The sequence below is a fragment of the Mobula birostris genome, chromosome 7 (genome assembly GCF_030028105.1).
Source record: "Mobula birostris isolate sMobBir1 chromosome 7, sMobBir1.hap1, whole genome shotgun sequence".
Taxonomy (NCBI): Eukaryota; Metazoa; Chordata; class Chondrichthyes; order Myliobatiformes; family Myliobatidae; genus Mobula; species Mobula birostris.
In genome coordinates, this window is record NC_092376.1 from 145,546,435 (window position 1) to 145,565,690 (window position 19,256).

The window sequence follows — 19,256 nt, forward strand, 5'->3', positions numbered from 1 at the left end:
GTGGGCTTGACCCCAGAGAGCATTCTCAGCCTACTATAGCTTTGGCTTTCAGCAGATACACTTTGACATTTATCGACCAGTGATGTATTAGCTCAAAATTTAAATCAAAAACTAAAAGACTTGTTAAACTTTTCATATCAAAGTCTTTCCCTCGCTTGTCAGAAAAGAGAGCTTGCCTTTTTAAAAAAAATTCACCCTCAGCATATTCAGCACCCTCCATTACATTTTCAGCAACTCTAAAGATATGAACTGGCCATGGTCCCTTCTCTCCAGGTAAACCTATCAGGTCACGTGAATTCAGTCACATCACTGGTGGTCTGAACTAACACAACATCTTTACCAACTGATTCATCAAAATGTCAGTGTAACTTTCCCCAATACTTTCACAGAACTCAATCTTCTATATAACATTTCATCGGTAACTTGGGCAAAAACATCGCTCAGACACAAGCATTAAATGGATAATCCCTTCTTATTGTACCAGACCTTAATCTCTGTGGCATATATTACAATACCTTAATTATGATGCACCTTAAGTTCCATAAAACACTAGTTTAACACGGACTTAAAACACAAACAAACCACTTGTCCAATTCTTGTACAGCATTCATACAGCATTTCATCCCGGAACAAAGCCCCCAAAAAAGTAACCCTCATTGTGGCTTGTGGCAATTAGGCTTGTTGACCATCTCTGACTAACAGCCACGTGACATTTGGCATCGCACGGGTAAAGGTGTGACGGCCATGTCCAATAAAGAACACACATCTAGGGTCAGCCTGATTCAGGTTCAACACAGTCAGAAAGTTGGAATGGTCTGTTGAGGGAACAAAAATTATGGTGAATGCTGTACAAATACTGCCCCATGCAGAAGTTACCGCTCTCCAGGAAATAACAGAACTTACACAAGTATGAGCTTAAAGTGGAAGTACATTTACAAACATTTCAACTTTAACAGTTAACAGAAAAAGGGCCCATTACGGTTAAACCAGTCTATAATGTGCACATAAACGTTGGAGCTCATTGTTACATAGTTGTGTGCTTTGCTTTAATTACTCACGGCGCTGAACTTAATGTTCTGCATGAAAGGCACAGGTCACAATTCGAACTTTCCTCCTAGTCCATTAGGAGCTAGCTGGCCAATTCAAAAATACTGGCACTTCCTCCCTGGAACCATTTGCCTGCACAAGGAATTACTGCACTTCAGTCAAGGGTCCATGAGCATCTTCCATTGTGCTCCTCTCTGCACCTCACTTCTCTAACTCCAGAAAAAGAGACCCCAACAACCCACATTGTCCTAGAAATTAGATGCTGCCAATCTCTCTCGACTGTTCCACAGCATCCCACTAGATAGAATGCTATCAATTTTAACAGAAAACAAAATACTGCAGAAAATAAAATACCCAACAATATAACAAGTAAAACAATAAAACATGTTCTTAACCAGGGTATTACATTACAAACTTTCTCTCACTCCACATTGACAAATACAATACTGTGCAAAAGTTTCGGGCACATATAGCTAGGGTGTCTAAAACTTTTGTATGACTATATATTGTTAAATACTAACTGGCTGCCATAAATTATTGAAGTAAACACTTCAATGTAAGTCAGACTACCTGCAGACTTTCAGCTTGGACATTGTAGTTAACTGTTCACACCAGTTTTGTGGGCAGTCCAGTTGGCAATTAAAAGCTTACTTATAGAAAATAAAATTATGATGCTGTAAAATAAATTCCAATTTGCCAGACATGATTTGATCCATATCAGTAGCTAATGAATGGCATTTCCACAAGGGGGCAAAAATGGATTTCTTGTACACAAGTTGAAAACATTAACACTATAACCTTAAATTGAATATACTCTAAAAGTGAATACATACAGTATTTAATTAGCAATTTGTCAATGAAATTCCATCACCAGATACATTCTCCATCCCTTTCAGGGCTCCAAAAGGGCCATTCCCTTCAACTTTTCGATTTGCTCTTCTACATTGACCAACAACTTCTCTGTCAAGCAACCACGGAAGATGCAACTGGGACCTCTACTTTTTTGTTTCCCTCTACTGGACACAAAACAATCCTTTGTTTATTCTGCAATTCACTTGCACTTCTTCCAATATTATGCACTGTAATTGCAAGCCCAAGCTTTCTGTTAATTCAACTGAACTTCGACCTCATGTACTGTTATAAAGAATATTTTTATATTGTCTTCAGTTGCATTGGAAAGTATCGTAAAGACAGAAGAGCAGAACAGGGAATCAACAAAGGAACAGACCCTTAAAAAAAATGTAGGAATGAGAGCAGGTGGAATGGGTGATGTAATCTGGTTAGCTGGCAGAAATTGCAAAGGATAATCTGTTGAATGCAAAAGTTGGCGGAATGGAAGATGAGGAAAACAGCAGACTTTATCACGAGTTTGCACAAGAGGAGAGAAGAGTTGCAAGAAATAATGGGAATGGTAGAAAGAAGCCATTTCACAGGCACCTATTGAGAAAATATTGAAGCATATCAGACGAACTAGAAGAATGGCGTCTTACAGAAGGCAGAGGGAGAGGAGGCAGATTTGAAAGAGATAAAGAGAAACCATGTGAAGGGTGTTTGATTGAAGCATACGAGATCATGAGATGATGTTTCCTCTTGTGGGAGGATCTAGAACTGGGGTTAGTATTTAAAAACAGGTTGATCTTATTAGGTAGAAATGAGATGTCAAAGGATCAAGGTTTTTTTAGCTCTTCTCCCAAAAGGCTGATAAAAGCAGAGTTTTTGTATCTTACTAGGACAGGCAACCCTTGTTTAGTGAGTGAAAGGCTATCCGAAGTAGGTGGAAATAAACTCTGAATTGCATTGTAAGCTCAATCGACTGAGTGACATACTCCAGTTTTTAATTTGTTTGCTGGTATGCAAGCAGATAAGTGTGAACATTAAGTAGATTGTCAGTGTAACAATAATAAGAATGCATTTAATTGAAGCTAGGTGCAATGGGATCCAAGCACAATTTCCTAACTGCAAGCATATTGTTTTTCTTAGTGCTGATACCAGTAACATGCATATTTAAGCTTAATTTTATAAATATTCAAATACATGATTTAAATGGCCATATGTATATATAGTAATATAATGCAACCATTCAAATCTGGGCCTTAAATCGTGTGGTTTAATCCATTCTCCACTGGTTTTTATTTCCAAACTGTTAGGAAATTAAATTATCCAACATTAAACTTCGAAATAATCCATATTTCACAAAATGAAACACCATTAACAGGCAAATGTATTATCTTTATTAAAGGAATTCTGACAGTACACATATTTCTACACTGTATGGACTCAAACATCTTCAAATTTTCTCAAGTTATGCAAAATAAAGCCTTGTAACAGGTTTGCATATTTAAAATTGCAAATGTTTATGAGCACAAAAGCAATATGTACTGCCAATTGAAATCACAAGCAAAGTGAAAAGTCAGTGAAGGGTATCAGAATGCAATGGCCAAATTATAATTAGGATATGGTCAGTCTCATTTATCAACCTTTGAACAAGTCCCAACTTTAAGGAAGTCTTATTATAAGGACAGGGGGGAAATGGTGCTGAAGAGCACAAGGTGCATTAGGAAAATAGCAGGTAATTGGCCACGTTTTCCAATGTTTCTTTTCTCTTTAAACAAAGGCTAACTTCAGCAGAGTAGAATATCTCATCCAGTTTATCATTCATCACTTTTACATTAGCACTGTTATATCCTATTCAGCATTTGTTTCATAAATGTGGATCCCCAAGAGAAAGGGAGATCAAGATGAAGAAACAATTCCTCTATTTTAAAAGTTACTAACTCCCTATTGAAACTAAACGTTATCCAGGAGTTGGTAGTTTACAAAAGAAACTTTTATAGATTCTGATCATAAACTAAACAAAATAGCAACAAAAATACAATTTGGACACATACATTGAATTCATTCACTCATTATGTAAAGATTTACCAATTTATACTATTGAGAAATTTCACTGCCAATAATCGTGAGTTAAAGCACATCAAGCTACAATTACAGCAAATATTAATCATACAAATTAGAAAGAGCTAAATGTAGCTTTATAAAGACCCAGCACCTGAAGGAAACACATTTTATGCCGAGTTCCTGCCTGCAGCATTCATCTACTGTGGGAAATATTACTTCTGACGGGAATACCCAGACTCCAAACGATCACCAGTAAGGGAAGCAGACACAGAAAAAAAAACACCACCTCCAGTCCACCACCATATAACATCGGCCCTTCACCATTGAAATCTTGGCAATAACGCTGTGGGAGTTCCTTCACCGGAAGGACAGCAGCAGCTCACCAATAACAGATAGGCAATAAATGCTGGCCTGCCAATGACACACAGATCAACCCTCCCCCCAAAAAAATAAATAACATTACTTTACCTGTAATATGAAGGGTTATGCTGCTCTTTAATGAAATGCCAAAGTTATGAGCAGATGAAGTATAGATTCAGATGAAATTAACAGAAACATTACTGATAACAATCCACTTTCCTAACCTACAATTTGTGTAAATAGCTTGACATCAGATAGGCACTGCTGAAAGATAAATTCTAGCATATTTGATACATAAATTCCAAATCAGACTGTTGCTCATTTGACTTAAGCTACAGAGGAGAATCTGACAAAATGAATTTCAATGCTCTTACATTACCTATCATTAGGAATCGATCGGCAAGAATGAATTAAAATATGAAAGGTTTTAATGCATGCAAATGTGACAGTAGTCTCCATTTCTACAGCAACAGAAATGCTTGCACTTATGGACAGTCCTGCTGCTATGACTACATGCTGGACTATAAACTGTATCCTTGTGTTCACCAGTAGTTTCCCTAGTTTTAAGGATCAGTAATGGCTATAGTAGCCCAACAAAGACCATCTGCATTAACTACATATAAGCTCACTACAACATCTGTTGGACCAGAAGGTTCTACATACTATGATACAACTCCAAGCTCATGAATATACAATACAAAATTTAAGACTCGTCCCAACATTGGATGCAATATACATCTATAAGATGACAAATGGAAATGCTTTTCTACAGGCAGCTCAATGTTTCAAATACAATGCTCAGAACAGGCTTGCGTTTTCTGAAAAAAATTACCATATTCATTTTGGCAAATGCAAGAAAAAGTGTTCCACATGGAGAAACTTCTCAGCTGATCAGAATCTCAATTGATAGTTAGTTTCCCTGGAATAGTATAACCATGATCAATTTTTTTAAAAAAAATATTATTTTCATAAGATGCTAACATAATTGAAACATCTTGTTAGCATTATCAGGCTACAACTTAAGATGTCGTTTTTACTGCCCATAATTAATCACCTAAAATGTATATACAGCTCCTCAAATACAGTTGGACTTCACAGCAAAGCAATATGTTGAAGCATTCAGATTTAAAGCATCACAAAGGTTCTAGTAACATTCATCAACAGTATTTTAACATTAACAGCTGCGTTTAGCAGATGGCAAAAAAAACTATAAATACCACTCAATGTATTAGTATGGCAAAACAATCAATGATTGGTCATAAAATCTTAAAGATTGCCATGAGTTTTCTTATTGTTCTTCCAGTATATCTTTCACAGTGTCCAGTTTAAATAAAATTTCCTCCCTCTGGTGTTTTCCACAACCCTACTGATCGTAATTCACTGTTAAGATACAGAGGAGATAGGATTATGAGGAGAGCCCATCTGGGTAAGAACTTTGTCCAGCCACTGAAGTGGACCATGAAGATGAATTTCTATCCAACATGGTGTGCTGGTTACATCTTGGCGGTGGTATTCTGCACCCCAGCCCTGTAGAAATGAGAAGCAATAACAAAAACATTACTAGACTAAAAAGGAAATATTGGTCTAAGAGGACAAATTAGTTATAAAATAGTTACACTCAAGTCCTGCATAGTGCTGATTTGTTACAATGCGGTTATACTTCATTGAAATTTTTTTAAATGACAAAAGTTCATTCTAAACACTTAAAACTTTTCAAGAGCAGTCACCATTATAGCAAACATTCAATCAGCCAAAAACAGCGCTTTACATTCGCTCTGAACCACTCACAGACAATTATGTATTATCTCACGTTCCACCTCCCCCTCATGTGTAAATGTTCTCGCCAGCTCGCCAATTTACTTCATTTTTTTTTCCAACCATTTCTGGAAAATGGCTTGCAATTTCCATTGAGGGAAGTACATATGTCTAGGAAAAGCATCAGAATGGATGTGAAACTGCAAATGATATGGCATTTGGAAACTGGTGAGCATCAGGTTGATGTTAGCACTTCTTTGAAATTGGCTACATTGACAAGACGACCAGAACATTATAAAAAAATGCAGACAAGATAAAAGCTTCAGCAACAATGACCTCAAAAGTTATCAACAAGGGTGACTCGTTCAAAGAGCCATTTGCATGAAAAAAAAGGAAAATAGTCTAAATGTATGGTGGATGACCAAACACAACATGCCCCTAAGCCAGCTGATAATAATGGAACTGGCAAGAAGCATCTTCAATCATATTCAAGAAGATGATACCTTGGTAACATTCACAGCCAGCAGACGTTGGCTTGATAGATTTAAACAGTGTTGTAACCTCCATAGCATATGCATCTCTCGTGAAGCGGCTAGTGTGGACAGGAAAGCAGCCAGAAATTTTCCTGCAACACTGATGGCCAAATCGAAAAGGACGATTTCCTCCCCAGTTTGTCTTCAATGTGGATGGATACTTACCTATCTTGGAAAAAGAATGCCTTCTCGCACTTTCATCTCCCAAGAAGAGAAACATGCATCTTGGTTCAAGATTGCAAAGGACCAGTTAACTATTTTGCTAGTAGGCAATGCTAAAGGTGACAAGCTAAAGCCTATGACTATATAATGTCCATTTACATATTATAATGACCCTGCATGGCACTGGTTTACTAGCACTCCACCTCAGGGGAACACATCCTCACCGTTAAGCGGGGTCTGAATGTGTAACACAACATAATGAGAACAATTCAGGCAAGCCAACATGAGGGGGAAAAAATGACAATTTACTTCCACATAATTTCAATCAAGAGCATATTATGCCTTGGCCTTCATCAATCATGGGATTGAGTTTAAGAGCTGATATGTAATGTTGGAACCTGGTCAGACCCCACTTGGAGTACTGTGCTTGATTCTGGTTGCCTCACTACAGGTAGGACGTGGAAACCATAGAAAGGGTGCAGAGGAGATTTACAAGGATGTTGCCTGGATTGGGGAGCATGCCTTATGAGAATAGGTTGAGTGAACTCAGCCATTTCTCCTTGGAGTGACAGAGGATGAGAGGTGACCTGATAGAGGTGAGAGGTATACAAGAGAACGAGAAGCAGTGATCATGTGGATAGTCAGAGGCTTTTTCCCAGGGCTGAAATGGCTAGCACGAGGGGGCATACTTTTAAGGTACTTGGAAGTAGGTACAGAGGAGATGTCAGGGGTAAGTTTTTTTTGTTGTTGTTGTTGTTTGTTTGTTTTAACACACAGTGGTGAGTGCATGGAATGGACTGCCGGCGACAGTGGTGGAGGTGGAAACGATAGGGTCTTTTAAGAGACTCCTGGATGGGATAAATGGAGCTTAGAAAAATAGAGGGCTATGGGTAAGCCTAGGTACGTTTGTAGTTCTAAGGTAAGGACATGTTCAGCACAGCTTTGTGGGCCGAAGGGCCTGTATTGGGCTGTAGGTTTTCTATGTTTCTAAATAGGATCCCTATCTTTAGTGGTAAGTACTTTTGTCAAGTGGAGGAAGATATGAAAAATGGAGCTTTGTCTATATGCATGTTGTTGTACCGTACTCCAAGATCAGATGCATAGTACCTCAAAAAAAAACATAGGCTGTGATTCCTTGTAGCACAAAGTCCTGTGTCAATGTTGTAACACATGGGGTGTAAAAGATCAAATGTAAATATTAATGTTCTATCCAGAAAAATCGAGTAAGCACAGTATTTTTTCCTACGCAGAGAAGCATGAGAGGCAATTATAGAGGCCACACACACACACAAAGATAGGCACATGAAAGAAAGAAAACTAGGAGTGTTATAAGCTATCTAGTAGGGCAGGGTTAAATTTATCAGAGTAGGTTTGTACAAGTTGGCTCCAATGTAAATGAGCTGGGCCATGTCAAAACTTTTTGGTCAGAAAACATAACCATAATTTAGCATCAAGTCAGTGGGATCAATGTGACAAGATGGTTAAGTACATCCTGCACCAATCGAATAGAAAATCATCCAATGCACTCTCAGAACATATGGTCACACAGTAACTTGGATGTATGTTCCCACTATAGACCTTTCAGAACTCAGCCAGAAAAAGCAATGAAGGGATTCAAGCATTTTCTCAAGGTGAGAAAGTTCAAGAAATGGTTATGCTAGGATGCCTCAAAGGGCAGGAGAATAGTGAGTTGAGCTTCTATACACAAATTAGGTGACCCAGTTTCCAATGGGTTTCCACTGTGTGCTCCAATTTACTGTGTCACACCTAAAGATTCTGAGGAGAGCTTAATGAAATTTAATGCGACGGCAGGGGGAAAGGCGCAAGGCAAGGGACAAAGAGGAGGAGAGGGGAGGAGAAAATGGAGGAAAGGACTAAATGGGATAAAGACATGGATGCTTAATAGCCTGCATGCACTTGGTAGATCTGCTTCTGTGCTGTAAGCCTTTTCTGTTTCGTGTAATTTTAAATGATTCAGATTAGGAGCAACTAATTATTATTGCTTGTCAAAGGCATCCAGTCCATTAAAGAATTTAAGATGTACCAATCTTTTTGCAAAAAGTGTCAAGCATTCAGAGATAAAGCTATTTAATCCTACCATTCAACAACCAATGACCTAGCAATACCTCAATTACACTGCCAAAACTTATTCAAATATTTCTCTTTCCTAATCTATTGCTTCATTCTAAGTACTCATGTCCCACAAGAACATCCATAGGTTCTGTATCGTCTCCAAACTAATGGTGGGTAAAAGAAAATATAGCTTTCCTTCTAAAAACCACGCGCAAGATATCTTCCTGATGTTAAAAGTAGGTAGGCTTGGAGTTGTTTATGACATTTTTAAAGAACTTCGGACAAAGTTATTCTTCAACATGAGAAACTGCTGGGAACAAAAGTAGCAGGTCAAAGTTGACCAGATGATGAAGACATCTATATAAAAGACAACTATACAAAGAGCTGAGAAAATGGTGAAAAGTCAAGTAGTTGGGGTGGGAGACTTTCAACAAATTGTTTTGGTGAGAAACTGCAAAATTGGTTGCTATTCATTAACTGGAGAGAGCTTGGAATCCTTTACACAGGGAGATGATATCAGCCTTAAATTTTACCATTTGACAAAGTGCTCAGTAAATTATACTGTGATGAGTTTTCTTAAAATATTTTAAACAGTTAATTTAAGTAAAAAGCTTTTAAATTATATTTCAAATTTTTACCTCACCTTAACAAAACTCATGCGAATGGTACACATCTTGGTCAGTTCATAAACTGCTTCAAAGCCATGATTTACAGATTGAGCTAAGAGCTGAGCAAACTCTTGGTTGTTGAATATCTTCAGGCTGCAACCACTTGGTATCTTACAAACTGTGGTAGGATGAAAACCATGGTGGTAGTTGCAATTTCTACTCTGTACAAAAATGCTGCTGTCACTGAGACATTCAGCGTAGACTTCACCTCCCACATAGTACAAGTGGACACCTATAAAACAAATACATTTATTAATAGAATTACATTATCAGTTACTGAACATAAATAAGATTCCCCTTTCCATGGGAATAAGCAGCACAGCTTGAAAGTTTAACTAGAGGGGATGCAGGGCAAAAAGAAAAACAGGAAAGGCAAAGATGCAAAAAAGAATATTCTTCGAGGGGTTGGTTGACCATCAGTTCCAAAAGAAGCAGAAATTCATTCAATAGTTGGCTGACCAATGATTTTACTGTGAAAAAGGACTAATAATGAAATCTGTGCACAAGGGCAGGTATCGTTCCAAACTTCTGGAATAAACAACACCACTTTGCTAAAGCACCTGAATTGTTTTGCAATAAAAAAATTAAACTTGTTCATCAAGAAGCCACGTACAATTTTTATGCCAGAACTGCCATGTAAGGAAACGACTCAAGAAAACACACAAGACCATTTTAAACATTTCTATTCACAAGTACTTGAACTTAAAAAATATTTGTCATGAAATGTTACAAGCTTATAATAGGTGACACATGGAAATGATTGCCAGCAATTTTCAGCTCTCAGTCAGGAACTAATTTCATCCAATGACAACACAATCTAATCTTGTACCGTTGACATTTCTAGTTATAAGTTTCAAATTTAAGCATACCTTTACCAATATGCCGCCTGGTGTTCTCAATGGTGGAGTTACGGTTTACATTGGACAGAAGACCAAGACAGAAACGATTTTTGTTGTTGGATGGATCAGTAAATCCATCCACTAAAACACTGGTAGAGGAAGCATGGAAAGCCTCTCCAACTCTATTATTTAGCTCATAGTAAACAATGGAACACCAGTGCTTTGGCTCCTCATAAGCAACAGGCTGAACATCTGAAATAAATCAAGTAGCAGCAAATTAAAATGAAGGCTTTTTTTAAAATTTTATTTATAGATGTAACACAATAACAGGCCCTTCTGTCCCAATAACCCACACCACCCTATTAATCTCAACTTGACTAACCACAGGTTTATGAAATATGAGATTTAAACCGGAGAACCTGGAGAAAACCCACATGGTCACAGGGAGAATATACAACTCCTTACAGACAGCAGCAGAATTAAAACCGGTTCACTGGCACTGTAATAGCGTTATTCTATCATGCTGCCCTTCACGTGATGCAAAATGTTTGCTTTGTTCTTTCTTCTACCACTTCTGCCACACTAATACAACGTTATAACATTTGGGAAGGTGGAAAACCACCTTCTTGAATTGATAGTCTCTCAAATGAAAATATATTCACATTATGCACTGTAGCTTTCACCATCTCCAGTGGGATCCTACCACAAAGTTTCACAAACCGAACTTGCGTTCCACTTTTTCCATGTTATGATGCTCTCATTTTATTGTAATTGTTTCTGATTGTTCAATTGGTCATTTCTACTTTGGAGTGACTTATCTTTTGAGAACATTTTTCAACCTTGTTACAATGACTATGCTCCTAAGTTCTCTCCGAATGATGCAGCAGTGACAAAAGTAGTTGAGCTACTGCCACACAGCTCTAGTGATCACAGTTTAATCTTCACAGCCAGTACTATCCATGTGAAATTTACATGTTATTGGTGACTGAGTAGTTTCCCATAGGTGCTCTGGTTTTCTCCCACATTCTATGTGCATGTGGGTGGTTTGATAATCAGCCACTAAATTCTCCCCTAGAGTATTGTCCAAAGTATAAATTCCTGCAGCCCACAGAGAGTTTCCTGCTGTTCACCAGTGCCATCTTCTAATAGTAAATATTAAGTGGTAGAAGCCAATTGAGTGGTAAAAAGCTGGGAGAATAGGAGAGAATAAAATAGAATTAGCAAAGGATTAGTGTAATGGGTGCTCGAAGGTCAGTGTGTAGTCAGCGGACCAAAAAGGCCCATTTCCATTTGTATGACTGATACTTGCTCCACTAAACTTGCAGTATTTTCAAACCAAGTCCAGGGTGAGAAAGGTAGAGGAGGAGAAATACCTCTGGAACAATTCAAATCTCTCTCTCTGTTCCTCAAATCATTATTAATCCAATATAGACCAAGATTTAAATCCCCAATAATCAGTTTATTGGCTTAGAATATGTCCCACCAAAACTGCTTAGTGCCTTGGTGATCTCAAACTCTCTCTCCTCCACACGTTCCATTTCACTATCTTTCATTTGAATACTCACTAAATCTTGGCACCAGGAGTGATCTGGGATTACTACTGAAGTCTACTTCCTTAAACTCTTATAATCTGCCTGCCACTCAATCTTTGATGCCACTCAATGACATTCTTTCCCTGCTGTAAAAACAGACAATGCTGGAAACAGTCAACAGTTCAATCAATGTCTGTGGGGTGAGAGAAAGAGTAAAGCTGGTGACATTTCTTCAGAAAAGTTTGAGCAACTGTCTATAGAGAACATATTATTGACCTGAAATAATTTATTTGTTTATTTATTTATTTAATTTAAAACTTTATTTTGTGATACAGTACAAAACAGGCCCTTCCAGCTCAACCAGCTGCACCGCCCAGCAACCCACTTATTTAACCCTAGTCTAATCACAGGAAAGTTTACAATGTCCAATTAACCTACTAACCAGGAGGTCTATGAAAAGTGGAAGGAAATTGGAGCACCGGAGGAAACCCACCCATTCAAGGGGAGAACATACAAATTCCCTACAGACGGTGCTGAAATTGAACTCTTGACACCTGAGCTGCAATAGTATCACCCTAACTGCTAGGCTACTGAGATGCCCTTTCTCCACAGATGATGCCCAACCTATACGAGATAAACATTAAAAATCTGCTCAATGCAAGTTTCTTTATTTTGAAATCTTACCTCTGGTGGAGATAATCGGAAGATTGGGAATGCTAGAGGTCATCATGACATTCCCTGTATCCATAGGTTGTGTACTGTCTTGATTTATCTGCTCTTCTGGTGGCATGTAAGCAGGCGGAGGGGTGTCAGCTGTGTAAAGAACATTCAAGACTTAAGATCATACTAGAGCTCAAATCAAGCTTTAAAACCACTCAGTGCAATCAGTGCTGATCAAATTGACTTTCATATGAAGTCCTCCTTGTGAAGATCTGACTCGCTCTAGACACTCGCTCTTGATGAAAAAAAAATCAAAGAAAAAAATAACATGCAAAGTCATAGAAGATTTACTTGTGAAATTTTTTTAAATTAACAAAAATCAAAAGCAAAGAACGCAGGAAGCACATTTGAGTCCAGGTAAAGACCGAAATATAGGAGAAAAGTCAGCTTCATTCTGGAAACTACAATGAAAGGATACGATGTTGCAATTTTTTTTGGACTGCAATTAATTAATGTTACCTTTAGACCCTGAAAAATTCCAAATAATTCTGAACCTATATAGGCTTTTAAAAATTACAGCCAACTTTGGAAGTGTCATACATTACAATACAGCAATTAAATCATTGATTTCAATTTCAAGGTGCCCAAATTAATTAAAATTTACCTGCCGATGTTGTGCAATTAAACGTTCATTGCTTCCAATATTCGAGTTTCTTTATCACATAGTCTGCAATGCAGATTTAGAGTTCAAATTTTTTTTGACTACACTTTAGCTACTCTTGACTAAATGGGACTAAGAGATAAACTAAAAATTTAAGACATTGTACATTAAGCATCTCCAGCATATAGAAACGCAACTGGTACAAAAGACAGATGGTCTGATTTTGAAAGTTAATAAACCAAGGATATTATTTTTCAGAACTGCGTAGGGAGCACATTCTTTTATCAACTATTTTCAGTTGTCTCATTAACAACTACACCATCATTAAGGTTAGAAACAAGGTTTTTTCACCAACACAAAATAATCTGCAGATGCTGGGGTCAAAGCAACACTCACAACACGCTGGAGGAACTCAGCAGGTCGGGCAGCATCAGTGGAAAAGATCAGTCGACGTTTCGGGCCAGAACAGTCCTGACGAAGGGTTCCGGCCCAAAACGTCGACCGATCTTTTCCACTGATGCTGCCCGACCTGCTGAGTTCCTCCAGCGTTTGTGAGTGAGGCTCTTTCACCAATCATTCTATTCTGTTCTGTTTCAATGAAGCAAACTCGTGGTAAAATGGGCAAAATCCAAACAACATGAAAGACTAGGCTGATAAGCAGCAAATACTATTTGCATTACAAGTGCTAGACTTGATTTCCAGCAAGAAAATGCACCCAAAATCCAGTTAAATTATTATCTTCAAATCTACTATCAACACCCCAGGGAGTCACTGTTAAACAAATCCAAATGCTATGATTACTAGTCCAAGTCCAATGCAATCTTCTTAAGCCAGCAGCTCAGCTCAGCTCAGCTCCAGCTCAAACATTATTGAAACAAGACAGAAAAAAGATTAAGTTATCATAGAATGTTCCTAGGTCCCCAAAGTTGCATCATTTTTTTTATATCTTGTGCCATGGTACAAGATTTTTAGTTTAAAAGTCAAGTCTCTTCTATTGCTGTCACTCATGCTTTAAATCTTGGTATGGAAACCTATAACCATAAACAACTTAAGAAAAGGCTGAATTTGAAAGTCTGATCTTGATTAAACACTGGCAATGACTAACAGGGTAGAGCTTAAATCTTGCAGATGAAGGAAAATAAATAATTTTTCCACAGACATACAGGCTTCATAGGCTGCAGGAACAGGTAGCAGCATGCACCACATCACACCTTAAAACATATTTTCAATTCAGAAGCATGCTTAAACTTACATATTTTTGTTTGAACAACACTTATCAAGGAAATATATCAAAACATCTTAAAATAGACATTTTTTTATAAAAGTTTCATGCTATTTTAATATACCTTGATGCCTGATAAAATGAAATTGCAAGACTTTCCTCAAAATAGTTTCATCCTTCAAAAACATTCGAAATTCAACACTGAGTTTTTAGCAGTTGGATTTAATCAAAAGCTTGTATGATACAAGGTTATACTGGATTTTGCACACATTTAAAGACACTCTACAAAACTCTCGTTATGTACTTTCATCACTTCTATTTTATACAAACAAAACGCAAAGTTTAAAAAGAATTGCTATTAAGAAATAACATCTATTTAAAAAAAAATCATACAATCATATTACCTGGCAGCTGGAAAGGACTGCTTGGCCCAGAACTGGCAGGAGAGCTGGGATAGGTGCTGCTGGCTGGTGATGGAGGATATGGACTATTTGGCGAAATTGGAAATGGATTACTATTTGGCTGTTGGAAGGAATCCGGAAATGTGGCATTATGAGGCATATGGGGTTCGTTATGACTCAAGTTACGAAATTGAACAAGAAGGCTGTGTTGTGGGTTAAACTCACTGTGCCTTGGAACCAAGACTGGAGGCAAAACTAGAATTTAAAAACAAAAGGGAGGTAAAATTAAGTGTTGACTGCAGCAAAAATTTGCTATTTTGAGAAACATGATTACATGATTAGATTCAACTTAAATTTTAAATATCTAAATGCAAAATACTTACAATATATTTGACCTTCCTTAAATTCTTCAGTCACATTAATGACAATATAAACTGGTGCCACAACCATGTCAGATGGATGATTCTATTTAAACTACAACTGTAGTTCCATTCTACACTTCAGTATAAACACTGACACTTTTTGTTAGCTGCTTTAGCTTTTTTCTGTAACTTCTCCAAGACCTCAGGCCTAATTTTCAGCAGAATCCCAATTGTATAGTAATTTGTAATTACGAAAATCACTCAGAAAAGGCCTAGTCTTCCAATAAAGCACAAAAAAGTATCACACTTGCTGTAAATCTAAAAGAAATAATCTCATGCAGGTCAGAGAATATGATAGGTATACCTCCATCCAGAACTTACGCAAGTCAGTTCTAATGTAAAGCCATCAATCTGACACTGTCTTGCTCCTAACAGATGCAGACCTCACAGCATTTGAAGTCTCTAATTCAAAGTGTACATTATTTACAGTGATAATTAAAACTTCCCTTCATAATTATAAGACAAGAAAAACCAGTCACTACAAATGCAAGCGCACACAAAATGCAGGAGGAACTCAGTAGGCCAGGCAGCCGCTATGGAAAATAGTAGCCGACGTTTCGGGCCAAAACCTTTCATTAGAACTACAGAAAAAGACAGACTACAAATCCAAAAATGTTTGAATGATCTAGAATATGGTTAAGACTAGCAAAAACACAGCAAACAACTGCAATGCATCTACAATACATTAGCAATGCATATTTTTTAAAAAACATTCAAATCAGTATCCTTCAAATACACTAGCTACATTTTATTAAAAAAGCACCTCCTCCCTTCCGTCAATTTTCAGTTGTATTTCGGCAGTACATTCTATTTCCTTCCAAGAATTAACAGAATATTATCAATTTTAAATAAGTCCTTGCAAGTACTGAAATAATGATAATACCCCAGAATGCTGAGTGAACACAAAAGAATAGCTTTAAAAGCCTTTGTTGAAATATTGCAATACTTTGTTTTACATCAGCATAAAATTTCATGCGGCTATGTGCATTTGAACTACATAACCTGTATAGATTAGTTGACCTTGCAGAAAAAGCAATATCTAATTTACAATAAAAATGGTTGTCAATAATAATTTACCTCCAATCTAATGGAAATTACTATATACGAAATACGAAGAGGATTTTTAACCAAAAACTTCTGTTAAATCAGACCACTGTACTTTGCCAGTACTGAAACTTGACAATTAAAAAGTCACTGTATTTGAACTTGTGGTTCCGTTTGTCATTCTAATACTACTGTACAACATTAAATAATACACTTTATACAGCAATTTACAGAGATACACTTCAATATTAAAAATGAAACAATTTCATTTTCTTAATTGCTCAATTTCATAAAATAGAGCACATTAAAAAAAATACTTCCAAAGCTCAGTTACTGACGATATTAAAATGTCAAGATAAATTCTTGAACTCCAAATCTAGGACAGATACAGGACTGAAGACTGAAACATACCAGATTTTGTAATACAGGGCTGCTGACCTGGCAGTTCATCTAGATGTGACAGCCTGCAGTAATGCTTCTATACGCCAGAAAGAAATTAAGTATTTGGCCACAAGTGAACCAGACAAATCACTTTTTAAAAGGCACTTTGCTAAATCCTTTGGCAAGGACAAAATGGCCTAGATTTTGCTCTTTTCAATTATTTGCTGCAATTAGTAACCAGAACAGAATTAATGTTCTATATATTTTTAGTTGATCATTTAGCCCATCAAGTCTATACTTAATTTTCCATTCTAAGTTTTCCTGTATTTTCTCCTGCATCATGCCTGCTCTATCACTCACTAAAATCATGACTAATCTTTTATCTCTGTGGTATATTTCCACCCAATCGCTATCCTCCTTGATCCCTCAGCAACTAAATTTTAGTAACCCTCTTGCATAGAGAATTCTCAAGATTCTCTTCCAAGGTGGTGATTTTCCTTGCCCTAGTCTTGAAAAGACAACCATTATGTTGCATGCCATCTTGGACAATGTCTCCCATCCACTACATAATGTACTGGGTGGGCACAGGAGTACATTCAGCCAGAGACTGAATGCAGCACAGAGCATCATAGGAAGTCATTCCTGCCTGTGGCCATCAAACTTTACAACTACTCTCTTGGAGGGTCAGACACCCTGAGCCAATAGGCTGGCCCTGGACTTATTTCATAATTTACTGGCATAATTTACATATTACTATTTAACTATTTATGGTTTTATTACTATTTATTATTTATGATGCAACTGTAATGAAAACCAATTTCACCCAGGATCAATAAAGTTTGACTATGACAATTTGACAGTTCCACACCTTGGCAAGGAGAACACCACACGTTTACCCTGTCAAGTCCTCTAAGAATTGTTTGAACGGTATTGTCCTTCATTATTCTAAACTAGTCTGTTTAATTACCTCTTACAGAATAATTTGTTGCCCTGAAAGTTGAACACTTAATTCATAAACTATTCTTACAAATATGGATGGCAATGGCACAGAGCTCCTGCCTCAGTTCCACCTCCAGAGGTGTGATCAATGCCTTAGTGTCAGTTTAGTTCTGATAAATATCAGGTGATGCATTTTGTGACTATCGATGGGGCTAAGACATGGCCATGAATGGTAGTCATGGGGAGTACTGAGGAACAGAAGGACCAGGCTGTACAAGCCCAAAGATCCTTGAAGTTGGCAATGCAGGTAGATAATGTGATTAAGGAGGCCTTCATTACTGGGTGCATCAACTACAAGAGCAGAGGCTCCAACTTGACTAAACATTGGGCCTCAGCTAGAGTAGTTAGAATATGCAAGAGGATGGATATTCACCAGGATATTGTCTGGGCTAGTCTGTTATGAGGACAAACTGGACAGTCTGGGTCAATCTTTTTGGAGCAGAAGAGCCTAGGAACGGACATGATGGAACTACATAAAAATTGTGGTATATAGATATGGTAGACTGCAGCAAATGATCGAGAGTAGATAAAACCAAAAGACAGTTTCAGAGTAAAGGCTGATTTATTCCTGTGCATCAAATGTATGCTGTAGGTACGGTGTAGCCGTGTACCCTACGCTGTACTCTACGCCGAACCCTATGCCATAGCCTAACGCACACCTCTCCCAAAATGTAACTGCGCGTCACGGCGACACAGACCACAACAACTGTGATTGCTCCACTTGGTAGCATCGCATTTCCTCCTACGCTGCAATAGGTTGCCATTGGGCGATTGAAGGGCAGGGAAGGAACGCTGGCTGCAATGCCTTCCATAAAGCTTTACAGACCTCTGAAATTATAGAGGACCCTGTGCATGACGCCAGTTTGTAGCTAGCAGCTACAGCCTGTTGACTTCCACCTGAAGCTAAAACTCGAATGGTGATTGCCAGTCTCTGAGTATACTGTGCGTACACTGATGCGAAATAAATGTTTGGAGACGATGAACCAAACTGTCAAATCTACCTGTCAACATTCAAAATTATTTGAAATGCATTTCCTCATCCATGTCTCTCAGTGGCCGGACAAGCACAGAAAATTCACCCTTCTTCAGTTTCAGTTACCATTGTTTGAAGTTTGAGTTTCCTCGTGTTGAGTTTCAACACGAAGAAACTCACAGTGGCACAGAAACCCCACTGCCAACTAGCATTTTGGCAGTAAATTGCAGAGCGATGCAGACACACCAACGCACAAGTATAAATGCTCACAACGGTGTAGCCCACTGCGTAGGTTACGGGGCAAGCAAGTACGCACAAGTATAAATCAGCCTTAAGGAATTGTAGAGATATAGAGAGAATCTGAAAGGAATCTTTCCCACCCAAGGTGTTGCAAATACCTTGAATACACTGCCTGAAAGAGCAGTGTCAGCAGGGTCACTGACACAATGTAAATGTCTACACAAGCACATGAATTACCTAGCTAGAGCAAACTATGGGCTAATGATGAAAGACAGGATTACTACAGATGGGTCGGCATGGATGTGGTGACATGATTGTCCTGTTTCCTGGAATATGACTCAGGTTCACTTCCTCCTAATGTTGTTGTGCAGTCTACATATCCTATG

General features: G+C 37.8%; 1 protein-coding gene across 5 annotated transcripts in view; it reads right to left on the reverse strand.

The window, feature by feature from the left end:
* Positions 1-3,255: 3,255 nt before the first annotated feature.
* Positions 3,256-19,256, reverse strand: part of smad5 (SMAD family member 5) — a 49,825-nt gene continuing 33,824 nt past the window's right edge. For all 5 annotated transcript variants that reach the window (XM_072263868.1, XM_072263867.1, XM_072263864.1 and 2 more), the window contains 5 exons: positions 14,815-15,066; positions 12,552-12,680; positions 10,366-10,587; positions 9,472-9,728; positions 3,256-5,832 (listed from right to left, as the gene is read on the reverse strand). In XM_072263868.1, the coding sequence (XP_072119969.1) occupies positions 5,689-5,832; positions 9,472-9,728; positions 10,366-10,587; positions 12,552-12,680; positions 14,815-15,066 (1,004 nt within the window). In that variant the 3' untranslated portion in view covers positions 3,256-5,688. The remainder of the gene's footprint in view (positions 5,833-9,471; positions 9,729-10,365; positions 10,588-12,551; positions 12,681-14,814; positions 15,067-19,256) is intronic.